Source organism: Eupeodes corollae, chromosome 1 (assembly GCF_945859685.1).
Source record: "Eupeodes corollae chromosome 1, idEupCoro1.1, whole genome shotgun sequence".
Lineage (NCBI taxonomy): Eukaryota > Metazoa > Arthropoda > Insecta > Diptera > Syrphidae > Eupeodes > Eupeodes corollae.
In genome coordinates, this window is record NC_079147.1 from 21,483,504 (window position 1) to 21,497,311 (window position 13,808).

Here is a 13,808-nt window from a genome sequence, read left to right on the forward strand (position 1 = left end):
AATTTTTTTTGTGAAGCGAGGTGTGCATAAATGGGTGAAAGTATGCGTGCTAACTTAGGTATAAATCGGTGATAGTAGTTCACCATACCTACAAATCGTTGTGCACTCTTTATGGACTTTGGTTCAGCAAAGTCCGAAATTGCTTTTACTCTATCCTTAGCAGGTTGAATACCCTTTTCTGATACGTCGAATCCCAGAAATTGTATTTTGGAAACACCGAAGACACATTTTGATGCCTTGATTCGAAGCCCATACTTCGAAAGGCGTTGAAATAGAGTTCTTAAGTGATCTTCGTGTTCTTCAGCTGACTTACTAGCTACCAGAATATCATCTACGTAGATGAAAAGGAATGGGAGACCTTTTAACACTTGGGACATGAACCGTTGAAAGGTTTGCGCTGCATTTCTGAGCCCAAAAGGCATACGTAGGAATTCAAAAAGTCCGAATGGTGCGATTACAGCTGTTTTGTGTATGTCCTCTTTTGCCATGGGTATGTTGTGATAGGCTCTTACTAAGTCAATTTTGGAAAATACTTTGCAATCGAAGAGTGTTGCATTCATGTCGTGAATATGTGGAAGTGGGTTCCTATCTGGGACTGTCATGGCGTTTAATCGCCTATAATCACCACATGGTCTCCAGTCGTTCGCCTCGTGTTTTGAAGCCATGTGTAGTGGAGATGCATCGGGTGAGGATGAAGGTCTACAAATGCCTATTTGGACCATGTAGTCCAATTCTTCTTTTGCAATTTTTAATTTGACGTTGTTGAGGCGACGAGGGCGAGAATAAGGAAGGGGTCCATTTGTAATAATGTGGTGCATGACGGTGTGTTTTACCGGAAGGTTGAAATTGGGAGGTTCCATAAGGGAAGAAAACTCTTGAAGGATTGAGTTGTATTTTTGTTCAATTTCAAAAAAACGTGGACTTATTATATTTTCTCTACAAGGTGTGCCACTAACACTTGTGTTTGTCAGTGGGTCAATAAGTCTGCAGTTTCTTATGTCGATTACCAAACCAGTCATTTTTAAGAAGTTGGCACCTATGATGGGTTTTGTGACTGAAGCTATTAAGAAGGTATGGTTGAAAACTCTTCGGAATCCTAGCGTTAGTTTTAAAAATTTTGTGCCAAAAACATTAATAGCCGTTTGCTGCAGAAATTTTTGATCTGGTTTATTGTTTTTGAATTGTTTTAGTAATGAGGCTGGAATGGCTGAAACGTCTGAACCTGAGTCAATTAAAAATGTAAGGCTAGAAATTGTATCTTGAATGAAAATGCGGCTTGCAACATTATGCATTGTACTGTCATTTGCCGCTGCCATGACAGTGGAATCTAGTTTGGGTTCATATTTTTAAAATTGCAAGGCTGTGAGCACTTTATGGCACGATTTCCATATCTCTGATGGAACCAACAAGTTTGTGAATTTCTCTTAGAATTCGATCTATTCCTACTATGTTTGTCTGAGTATCGACTGAATGGGGTTCTATTTTGAGTTCGTGAAGAACGTTTATTGAAATTAAGATTTGAGAGCATAGTTTTTATTTCGCTTATCTCGGCTTGTAGGTTTTGGTTGATGCTCATAAGTTCATTGATTGATCGTTCAGAATGTGAAGACATTGAGAAACAGGAGTTTTGTTTTTGGTAGACTTCAAAAATGTCGTCTGCTATTTCAAGGAGTTCGTCCGTTTTTGTTTTGGAGCTCGATTTGATTGAGACTTGGACAAGAGTGGGAAGACGCTGTTTCCAGAGTTTTAGTATGAGACTCTCCGTTACAATCATTAATTGCCCGGCCAGTGTTTGCAATCTTCTGTAGAACTCTGAAGGCTTTTTGTCCCCCATCTCCTCCCCTGAAAGCAAAGCCTCTATTCGCTTGCTTTCGCTCATCGAATGTCGTTCTATAAGCGCCTTTTTGATGTTCGTGTAGGGTGTTTGGGTTTTCTGAATTAAAATGTCATAGACGCTTGCGGCCACGTCCTGAGGAAGGGATTGAACGACGTAATGAAATTTTGTCTCTTCTGAAACAATACTTCGAGTGGAAAATTGTGATTCTACTTGAATGAACCAAATGGCTGGCATTTTCGTCCAAAAATCTGGCAGTTTGATAGACACTGCATGAACTATTCCGCCTCCTGCTGGAAGTAGAGGTGATGTATTGTCCTTATTTAAATCTTCGTCAGGCATGGTATTTAATTTTTGGGGTTATTTGAAGAAAAATAAATTTTCGATTGAAAGGATGCGGCTTACAAAATGGATAAAATATCTGTTATTTTAAGAAAGTTTAATCTGTTTTTAGAATTATTAATTTGTTTACGTTACAATTTAAGAGACATGCAGGGTGGTTATCAAAAAGAAAAAAAATTTTACTTGCGTATATACAAATGTATCTGTGTATCTGTGTATCTGTGCAACAGACGTATAGCACACTATTGTGTGGCTACTTTTTTATCTTCCTTGTCGAGAACGAAATGCTTTTATTTTTATTTTATTTTATTTAATTACTTCTTATAATATATAATGATAAATAGTTTTTTTAGGTTGGGAGCAAATATTGCACCAGCACACGAATTAGATTTATATTTTAGAAAATGAACCGAACAACTCGAGAAGTAGATAGAGAATGAGAACGATAGATAGAATCATGATTAAGGAGACACGATGGACTGTTGATTTTCATTTTCGTTAGGTTGCTTTGGTGAGCGTTTGGAAACTAAAAACTTAAAGTTTAAAACGCAAGTATGTGGTTCGCGCAAACGATTTAATGTCGCGATTACAATATGTTTTATTTTATATCCACCACAGACGCGCTGATGTTCTAGAAGATTTTGTTCGGCTGCGTTGCGTTGCGATGCGTTGCGTTTCCTTTCCGTTGCCGCTTATTGCGTCTGATGGGGATGATTTTGATGATGTTATATATGGGTATAGATGTGTGAATGTTGTATCTGAGCGGGTGATTTTTAGGAAAACAGCGAGATGGTGCAGTGATAGACCAATATTGTTTTTGCAGCTGGCCTGGGAAAGCGGGTTTTTTTCTTCTGTTTGCTGATGGATACGCTCAGACAGGATTCTTTGTGTGCAGACACGCGTTGTGCTGTGTCGAGATTTGTGTGACACAAGGGTTGGATTTAAACACTGAATCTCTGGTTTGTCGATTTTTGTCTGGTTCTTCGGGCGTGGAGTTTGTTTGCCACCAAAAAATGTTTTTAGGACTTCCCTTTAAGTTGAATGTCTCGACCGATATTTTGTGGGCGACGCGACGGCGCGGCGGCGGACGTCGAGCGTCGGGTCACCAATATTGTTGCTTGATCCTTTATTATTAAAACAACAATTTTACTTTTCAACAAGGCACAATAATATTATTTTATTTTGTATATATTTAAATGTATTTTAACAATGAAAGATTCTCGCGAATTATTTATTTTAAGTTTATCAGAAAACATATGCACCTTGCGTGTCGGTTTACAAAAAGTATATAAATCTGAACAAACTAAATGGATACTAAATGGAGATAGAAAGATATTCCTTCCTGCCGCATCATCTCCATCTGTTGCTTTTGCAGTGAACTATTTATTTGAATTTATTAGCTCTGTTTGATTCGTGAAACACTACAAACGATTCAATTGTACCCATAAATAGTTTTGTACTTTCCGTCATTTTGCCACTTAACTTTATTTACTCGTAATTATAGTTCGATACGAATTAATTTTATTTATTTTATTTTATATTTTATATTATATTTATTCCTAATTTTTTTTTTTATTAAATGCCGTACTCGACCACGCGCTATCAATTAATATACTTTGCTGATAAACTTAGGTTTTCTGCTTGCAGTTCTCTGTTTGCTATGAGACGTTTGGAGTCGAGGAAAGTCGAAGAGAAGTTAGAGTCATTAGCGTAATTAGACCAAGGCATACCAAAGTGTTCACATATATCTAATGGTTTGGTAAGTATGCCAGATTCCGTAATTAACATATTTATACTAAGAGGGGTGTGGTTACCTGTAAGGGATTTTATGTCTGCCCACATTTTTTTACTTGTCGAGTTTGGGTTAATATTGGATGTGAATTTCTGGAAAGTTAGTTTTTTGGCTATGTTTGCTTCTCTGCGAAAGAGGGCATTTGTTTTGCGGTAGTTCACGAGGTTAGTGTCTTATGGATGTTTTTTTGAAAATTTTAAAAAGAATCTGTTTATTATTTCGTAAAATAGAGAGTTCGGTGCTCCACCACGGAGCTATCGATTTACTTGCAGTGGTTTTTGTTTGGGGTATAGCTATAAAATATCTATGAAATAGCTATGAAATATTGGAGTTAATGGTTAATGGGGGATACAACTATGAATCAGCAATCCGGTGCCTTGTTTTGGTGTGGTGTTAGTTTCTATGTTATAGAAGTAAGCTTTATACTGTTTTGGGGGGTGAGGGGAAAACTTAGCTTGAAGGTTGGTTTCTTGTAGAGTTATTATTGAAGGGTTATAGTCATGTATTAATAATTGGAGCTTATGCCAATTATTAAAATAACAATTAAGGTTCCATTGTAGAACCTTTAACATAGATTGAGTGTTATTAGGCTTGGAAATTTTGTAATATTTTTTACAAATTGATTCTTATTTCGAATCTAAATTTACTTTTAAAATTCGTTTAAAAACGACGAGAAAAAAGGAGCGAAAAAAAGAAAAGACCATGCGGGTTGAATTGTTCGTATGGAATGATTTTATTTCTTTCATTTTCTTCTTCTTCTTTTCTTAAATTAAATATGGCCGAAAGGGCGCCAAATTCAAATGTTATACCAGTTGTATAATTCAAATACTGGTATTTTTAAAATTCATATTTTTATTATTATTTTGTTTTTATAATTTTTTAAAAATCGAAGTCTCGTCGAAACAAGGCTTTTGTACAGTATAAGCTGAGTTATAATGTTGAAAGCCAGAGTTGGAGTTATAGTTTTTGGTGTGAGGGTTTTTGCGACCGGGACTCCTGAGGTTCCCGTCCGACCGTCGCAAAACCTTGGTCGAATGGTAAATCTGGATTTAAGTCTTTGTAAATTTGTTTTGCTTCGTTCAATGTACACTTTCTGGTGGTTTTTATTTTCAGAATTTCTTTAGATCTTAAAAAACTTTAGCAGGATTTGGATGAGGCTGGGTGTTCCCCAGAATAATTTGCACAAAAAGTGCGGGTGCATGTGTGAGGTGAATTTGGTGGAAGGTTGCAGTTTACACAGGTAGGGTTATTTGTGCATCTTTTTGCTGTATGGCCCAGCAGTTGGCAATTTTTGCAACGCATGGGGTTGGGAAATACTCTGGTACAATGCATTTATACCAGCCTATATTTACAGTGGATGGTGGGCGAAAAACGTCAAAGGTGAAGAGGATGACACTGGTTGGTTTACCTTCAGAATTATTTTTTGTAATTTTGTAAACACTTGTGACGCCCTGTGACTTCATTTCCTTAGTGATTTAATCTTCTGGAACGGTTGCGAGGTATGGTGCGTATACAGTACCTTAAGAAGAGTTCGGATTTGTATGAAGGGTCACTTTTATTGGGCAAAGGTTTGCCAGAGTTTTTTTTTTGAGAGGAATATGTCAGCAATCTTTTGCGATTTGACTAGAATCATAACTAGTGCTGATACCATCTATTGCTTTTTTTAATAAAAAAACACTGAAGGAGGATAGTTTTATATTATTGTTTTCAGGTGAGACCACTATAAATTTAGGATTAGCACTATTTGAAAAGGTTGGGATTGAAGTATTAAGGTCTAGATTTATATAGTTGGATTTTTTTTTGTTGGGTGTATTCGGGATACGCATTTATTTCTAGAGGCGTTAACCGATTACCTGATAGAACACGTAGCCCTTGGGCCATTATTGAACACTTCTTATCTCTTATTAGTATGTGATTTGGACTTTCTAACAGGAGAGACAGAGAAAATTATATTTAAGAAAAAGCTATTGAAATAGCGGGGTAAGTACACACGAATACAAGCGAGAGGCACACCAAGGACAGAAAGCGATGTTGTCGGCTTGGAGGTTAGTCGGTGATTTAAATCTAATAGAACATCTGAAAGTAGATCTTGGACATGCTCAAAATTTGTGAGAACAAGAATTAGATATGAAGTCAATTAATTAATTTTGTCTTTCTTGCTCATCATTGCCATAGTATTTTGAAGGTGTCCATTTAAACTCTTAAACTGATCTTAAACTTGAAGGTGATTTCGCTTTAAAATATTAGAAGTAGCATCTGCAATCGAACTTTGTTTTTTCAAAAGTTCAATCAAATGATATTCATTTTTGTAAGCGTTTCCGATTTGAACTTGTATTCTATTAGCACTTTCTTCATCAAGTATACCAAACAAACTATGCGCCAACGTCCCTACAAAGTCAAAGGGTGATCTTGCTTTCCTGGTTCTTTCTTATTTTGGTACATGGTATACACCAACACCATCATCAAGTTTGCTTATATTTACTTGCTCCTGTGTTCGTAAGTGACACGAGGATGTGGGTATCATTATAAGTACCAAACACAATACTGAAAATAATGTAATTTTTGTTGGATTTCTTGGTCTCAAAATTCTTGTAGTTTGTGGATTATTTTTTGTATATTCTGGAATATTGCAGTTTGTTTGTTTTTCTTTATAATCTGGTTCGTCGATTGGAAGTGGACAAAGATTATGAATCGCTCTTTGGTACGTTCCAGCTTTAGTTTTTATGTTATAAAAAGTTTTTGTGTTTTATTTTATTTAAAATGCTTTAAAATATATTTTAATTCATTAATATTTATTTTTTATTTTATATTTCTTCTTTAAGCATGTTTATTACTTCGTTATCAAAAATTTTTCTGTCTAATATTGGCAATTTTCACATAAGGCTTAGTAATGGGTCAGATGAAATAAACAATCTGTTGATAATGTCAGTTATGTTATCAAGTCTAGAAGTTTTCCTTGAAAAAAATTCTCTGTAGAAAATCCTTATTTTTAGACCCCTGCGCCTCCTCGCTTAGCATCCCGATTGGCATCCAAGGATACAACCTTACATATAGAGAGGCTGTATCAAAGCAATACTTTTCAAATTTGTCTGGGTTGATGTCTACACTGATCATACGTAGCAGTAAGCAGCAGCTCTCGTTTATTCAAATGCAACTCTCTTTCTCTCGTGTCTCTTTGTTCAACTCTATGCCGCGCTTATGCTGTCAAAAGTGACCGCAGTAAACGTTGAGCATGCAGCCGAACAAAGGAAATAAAAACAAAAAAAAAAACTAAATTCTGTTGTTCTCTCAGCGCTTATGCTGTGTAGAGAATGCGAATTAAGGATTTTACATCCTTTAATAGTAAAAAAAACCGAACACCAACGTGGGTTGGCCCAACTGTTCGTACCGTTATTAAATGAAATGACAAGACAACAAGACTTAATTTGATTTAGTTTTATTTATTCTTTGAATTGTTCTTATAACCCTTCTGGTTCGCGTCTGCCGAAAGACTAACTCCCTAACCCACCTACACGGTTGCCACTTGAAAAAAAATTACATGACCAAAGCTGAAAATAAAAATGACCAATCGTACCAAAAAATGACCAAAATAAATAAGTCTAGAATCGTTTTTTTTTTTAACAGGACAATTAATTCATCACATTTATTTTTTCATATTGTATGTACATAAATACATATTACACAATACATATATCACATATTATTTTTAGTTATTAGTAGGAATTAAAAAACAAAAACAAAAAAAACTAAACAATAAAAAACAGGTAGGTACAAAAATAATTCACGAGTATGTACCTCACAAACTTAACTTAATTAGATTAGTTAAAATAAATAAATAATACAAAATAAATAGTTACTTCTAACATAATTTAAAATTAAAATCACAATATGTTCACATTATGATAAGAGATTGCATATTTTCGCTAAATAAAACTTGTATGTAATTAATTAAAAACATGTTTTTGCAGACCAAACGCTGTGGTTATTTTTAACATCTTGAAGCTCTTTTGCCAGCATTATATTATTGATGGCATCAAAATTAAGCCTGTTTCTTAATTTGGTTTTTATCAAACTTAATTCAAAAAATTTTCCCTCAGCAGCAGCCGAGCTATGAGGAAGTGACATCAAGTTATAAACGAAATTACTTAAATTTTTAAAACAATATTCATTTAAACCATTTTTAAGATAACTGACCTTTTGCCAAAATTCTGATATGTCCATTATTTCCCTAAGATTATGATCATTAGAAAATCTTAGCATTTTCCACTCCATGACCAAATCTTCTGGATCACCCTGAACCAAGTAAGAAAAACTGTTCATTAAAGGTAATAGTGGCACATCAGAATCCGACAAAACACTTCTCGGAGTTATTATAGACAAGTTTTTTAAATCATTATTACTCAGATCAAATCTTAGTAGCAATTGTTTTAAAAGTTCTAAATAAAAATTCAAAGCGTTTGTTTTTATCTCATTCCTATCAAAATTTGAGAGGTTTGATTTTTTGATATAATCCTCGGCTTTGCTTCCCAGAAAAACATCTGTAATAGGTAAGTAATTCTGTCTATTTTCTAAATTAAATTCTGACCAACAGTTTATACTTTTAATGTAGTTGTTATTTACAAAATTACTTAAAATAAGTTTGACTGTTGTTTCTATTTGGCCATGTAGATATGGCAAGCGAACACTTTCCGATTGAAATTCTTTATTTAAATTGCTTATTATTTTTAAAATGTATGATAAAAAAAGAAAATAAACTTTCGTTTCAGATTTTCCCATTGAATTCGCTAAATCGTATGATTTTATTCCGCTAATTTCCAAATAGCACGAAAGAAAATATAATTGAAGTGCGTCCCACTGTTCCACCACTCGATTTATAACGTTTTCTAAGGAGAGCCATCTTGTCAACGAAATACCTAATATTTTGTGCGGTGGTACTGCACCATAGTCTTGAAATTCTTTAAAGTTATTGATACGATTAGCACTGTAAGCAAAAAATTTATAGATGTTACGACAAAGTTTTTCAACTTCATTGGGAATTTTTTTGCAGGCATAGGCAGAGCATAGATGCAACGAATGACAAGTGCATTTAAGAAAAAACGTATTGGAGTTGCTCTTAAGCTTGGCTTGCAGACCATTCACCTCACCGGCCATAACACTTGCACCGTCAGTTGACAGTCCAATTAAATTTTCAAATGGAATATCATTTTCAGAAACAAATGTCTTAATGCTGTTGTAAATGGTTTCAGCGTCACATTTTATAAGTTCAATCAAACCCAAAAATCTATCTTTAATAATTTTGGAATTCTTATCGACATACCTTATAACTAAAACTAAAGACTTTCTGGTTGAAATATCAGTCGTCTCGTCTGTTATCAAGGAAAATTTAGTAGTTTGCAGCTCTGAAACTATTTTCTGCTTCGCTTTTGTTCCTAGCGTCTCTGCAAGTTGAGTTGCTTTCGTTCGTCCGCACTTGATTGATTTTGCAATTTCCGAATCGGGACAGCATTCTTTTAGCAGATTTGGTAAAAAATCCATTAATAAAAATGGGAGATTGTGAGTTATTAAAAAATGGACGAGCGTGAGCTCAGCCCAATAAACTTTTTTTTCAAAACTCGACTTGTCCCGCTGCAAGCACGAATCAATTTGTATTTGATTTCTTTTTTTTCCATGTTTTTGATATGGCTTTCTTTTCTTTCGTGTTGTTTTAAGTGACCTAAATGGTTGGTTAAAATTTTGTCACAAGCAGCACAAAAGCTTTTGTCAGCTTTATGGTTAAGCCAATTGAATTTTTGTAGCCATTCCTGTCTAAATTTTCTCTCCGCTTCGTGTTTTTTTTGGTCCACATTTTGATCACTAAGAAATTATACATAGGTAATTGTAATTTCATGAAACCTTATAATAAAGTGAAAAATACCAATTGCTTGAAGATGACGGCTCATCTGCATTTGTGGAACTTTCTACTGCCGACTCAGTCCTTGGCTTTTTAATAACAAACCTAGATGTTATTTAAGTTTTACAGATATGACGAGATAATTATTATTTAAAATATTATTACTTACCTATCCATTACTTATTTGTTGGAAAAAACGAGAAAGAGCTGCACACAAAGTACTTTACAGCTTACAGGTTTGTTTAGGTATGCGATTTTAAAATGTTGAAAAAAATCTGTCAATAAATTGTGAAATGAATGCATTCAGTGTGTGCATTCAATGATCGTGTTTCATGTATTTTTTATGGGGTGCGTTCAATTATGCACCGTTTATATTAGATGAAAAGCAATTAAGGTATGCTTTCATTTTTGAAAATATGAAAGAAATAGAGTCAAGTTATTTTTTTTTTCAATTTCTTAGAAAAAAGGAACAAATGGAAAAAAAAATGACCATGCAACCAAGTAAGAAAATAATGACCAAATTTGGTCGTAAAAGACCAAACTGGCAACCGTGCCCACCTATTGGATATTTGCTCCAATCCAAATGCTGAGCAAGCTATTTCGCCTAGCGGATGGTTATAGGCGTATCGCATAAGCAATGCAAAGGTTTAAGCGCAATGTCAGCAGGTTCCCATGAATGCTTTATGCCTGGTTCATTGACATCCAATAGAACGATGTTTCCGAAGGTCAACGTCGTTTGTTATATAACAAGTAAAACACTTATTACTATGTTGTGCTCCTGACAAGGTCTTAACAGAGACTGTTCTTTATTGAGTATTCATATAAAGCTTAACGATATCATATACATATATATGTATAATATATAACATCTCCCCTTTTATATTTAAGATATAGATACTTACAATAAATTGAATAATAATCTTATAGTAGAATAATAGTCTTAATTAAATTCATAATTTGTAGTTTTTTTTTAGTAAGAACATAATTAAAGGTTTTTGTAATTCAATTTAAGTCATAAAAGAAGAAAAGTTATTCATTGAACAATGTTCAATAATTCAATATAAATGTTTCCATTAAATTAAATAATATAATTAATTTTTTAATTTCTCCATCTTTTTTTTATAATTAATTTTATTTGTTACCATACATTTTAATATACAGTGTTTTACATTATGTATATTGCCACCGATCAGGTTGCTTTATTTGTCGACCACTCCTAGTGTTATAATGTTTCTTTTGGTCGTTCTTGCTTGATGCTTCAGCATTGACTAAGGTTGGTTTAATTTTCAACTTATCTTCAGTGACAAGGGGTGAATCGGATTGTGGTTCTAGATTAGGTGGAATACTTGAATTTAAGTTTGGAAAACTATTTTCATCTGATGTTTTTTTATGTGGCTCCAAAGATGAAAGTCTCAAATGCAAGGAATTACGCCTTAAAGCCTTATCATATTCTGTTCTTAAAATGTAGGATCTTGGATCTGTGGCCTCGATTGTCGCTTTCGATTATCAATCGAGTCGAAACTTTTCGATTGTGTCGATTGATTTTCATATTTTCTATTGCGAAACTCAATCGAACAAACAATGCACATATTGTGCACAAAATATTGTGAATATTTCAAATTTGACATTTCTATGATGTTGATGTAGAAATGTCAAATTTGAAATAATTTGAAATCATTATTTGTTTTCTAGTTTTCCTTTTTTTAAAATAAATTAAAATAGTTAATAAACATTTAAAAATGAGTGGAATTGAGTTGTGGTTTAGCGACAGTGACACAGATAGTATTCGGCTTTTGTTTTTTCAGATTCCTTAATGTCTTGCACCAACGTTTTAATTTCCTTAAAAAAAATTTCCTGAGAATTTGTTGATTTCTCCAATAGCACAATCCTTTCTTTTATGTCAGAACGTTTGTTTTTTGTTGATGTAGTTTTTGGTGCATTGCTGTTAGATACCGATGTACTTTTTTTTGGAGTTTCAATGAGGCTTATTAATTCCATGTTAATCTTGGCCTCAAGTTCATTATTTTCTTCGATATTCTCCTGTGATGACAAATTATTATTCTGCGCATATTCCAAGTTACCAAACTCAACTCCAGGTGGGTCCACGACGACGGTGTTTATATCCAACATCTAGATTACAGCTTCTTCCAATTGGCTGAAAGTATGAAGCTTATTTGGTCCACCACCAGTTGCTTTTTGTTCCACTTTATTTTGTGACATCTTTTTCTTGGTGTTGAACTTGAAATCTGTCCATACCTAATTGGATAAAGGCGCTCATATTATATATATATGAATGTATTAAAAAGATTTCCTTTTTACTTTTAGCCATTTCTCCCAAGTACGCATTGGAGGACCTTCACCATTAAGTTCCGAAGCAAACTTTTCCCATCTTGGCTTTGCTTGGCTTTTAGCGCAAACCCCCTTCGCTATGTCCAGATTTTCCTCCACCAATCTGACCAAAATTTCCATTTGTTTTTTATTTGTTATTGCTTTGGACCTGTATACAAAAAATATTTGCATTTTATTTGCCTTAAAATAAATTATTTAATGGAAAAACTTACATTTTGTTGCTAAGAAAAAACTTCTGGACATCAGCTTTCTTCCCCGTCGATTAGAAAATAACAATCGAAAATCGACGACCAATCGAAAAGTTTCGATCGAAATCGATACTTACAATATGAAATAAAGTAATCGACAATCTATAATCGAAAAAAGTCGATCATCGATTAGAAAATCCAAACTCACAATCGGGGCCTGTGTCTTTTTTTATAATTTTGGCTGGTTCCCATATTTTCCCATTTTGATATGTCACATTTTGACCTTCAAAAAATTCTTTTTCCTTATTTCGGCCTATCTTACGGTAATGGTAGTATTTATAACGATTTTGATTCTTTTTCAATTCTTCATCTATGCCTTTAACAACGAATGGAGTCAGACTTTAAGGACTAATGGGCAACTTTGGACGTAATAATCTGCTCATAAGCATTTGAGATGGTGTGTATGAGAAGCCTGTAATTGGTGTATTACGATACGCTAAGAGGGCACTTTGAAAATCTTTGTTATCGTCTTTAAACTTTTTTATAAGTGATTTTGCAATTGAAACTGCCTTTTCAGCAAGTCCATTAGATCGAGGATATCTTGGACTCGAAAAAACAGTAGTCAAATTCCATTCTAATGAAAACTGTTTAAATTCAAATGAAGTAAAGGGAACATTATCGGTAACCCTTATTTCTGGCACACCATGAGTGGAAAAGATCGATTTTAATTTTGTAATTACCTCACATGCAGTTTTGTTTTTTAATTGTTTTACATCTATCCACTTTGAATAATAATCTATTATAGTAAGAAACGATCTAGAACCATAATCAAATAAATCACATGCGACTTTATTGAATGGCAAAAGTTGTATTTCATGAGGAATCAGTGGTAATTTTGGTTTCCGAAGTTTGAAACTTTTCGCAAGTTCTGCAATTAGTTATTACTTCATCAATGTCTTCATCAATGTTTGGTCAGTAAAACAGAACTCTTGCAGCACTTTTAGTTTTACATATTCCCATATGGCTTTCATGCAATTTATTTAACATTTTCCGACCCAAAATGCGAGGAACAATAATTCTATCTTTGAAAAATAATAAACTATTTTCAAAGTACAGTGGCGAGCAAAACTGGTCGGATGTTTGTCAAAACTAAGATCATATTGCTTTTAAACCTGTAAAAATTACTCAATTTGCTTCCGGTTTTCAGTTACTGAACATTTATTTATTACTCTCATTATTGAATAACATACAATGTAATACAACAAACACACAAACAGACATTTCCCAGAAAAAAACAAAAAAGTCAATGCGTCCAGTTTTGCACGCAATACTCAGCATACAAAAAACACTATTTTACCGTTATCTTTATGAAATTTGTCAAGAGATTAATGCGTTTCTCTAATTATTACGTCA

At 33.8% G+C, this 13,808-nt stretch overlaps 2 protein-coding genes and 2 long non-coding RNA genes across 4 annotated transcripts; 1 reads left to right on the forward strand and 3 right to left on the reverse strand.

Moving 5' to 3' along the window:
- Positions 1-1,327: 1,327 nt before the first annotated feature.
- LOC129950494 (uncharacterized) lies at positions 1,328-2,176 on the reverse strand. The gene has a single exon (XM_056062454.1). It carries the CDS (start codon positions 2,174-2,176, stop codon positions 1,328-1,330), a length of 849 nt encoding a protein of 282 aa, XP_055918429.1.
- Positions 2,177-8,077: 5,901 nt separating this feature from the next.
- LOC129940641 (uncharacterized) lies at positions 8,078-10,085 on the forward strand. The gene is made up of 3 exons (XR_008780729.1): positions 8,078-8,515; positions 8,735-8,951; positions 9,016-10,085. It is a non-coding gene; the product is annotated as an uncharacterized LOC129940641 (long non-coding RNA).
- Positions 9,687-10,406, reverse strand: LOC129940642 (uncharacterized). Its single transcript, XR_008780730.1, has 3 exons — positions 10,028-10,406; positions 9,883-9,963; positions 9,687-9,821 (listed from the first exon to the last, which is right to left on the reverse strand). It is a non-coding gene; the product is annotated as an uncharacterized LOC129940642 (long non-coding RNA).
- A 1,145-nt stretch (positions 10,407-11,551) lies between these two features.
- Positions 11,552-12,612, reverse strand: LOC129940753 (uncharacterized). Its single transcript, XM_056049198.1, has 3 exons — positions 12,420-12,612; positions 12,178-12,355; positions 11,552-12,114 (listed from the first exon to the last, which is right to left on the reverse strand). Coding segments are annotated over exons 1-3 (306 nt in total). The 5' UTR covers positions 12,422-12,612; the 3' UTR covers positions 11,552-11,988.
- Positions 12,613-13,808: the final 1,196 nt, after the last annotated feature.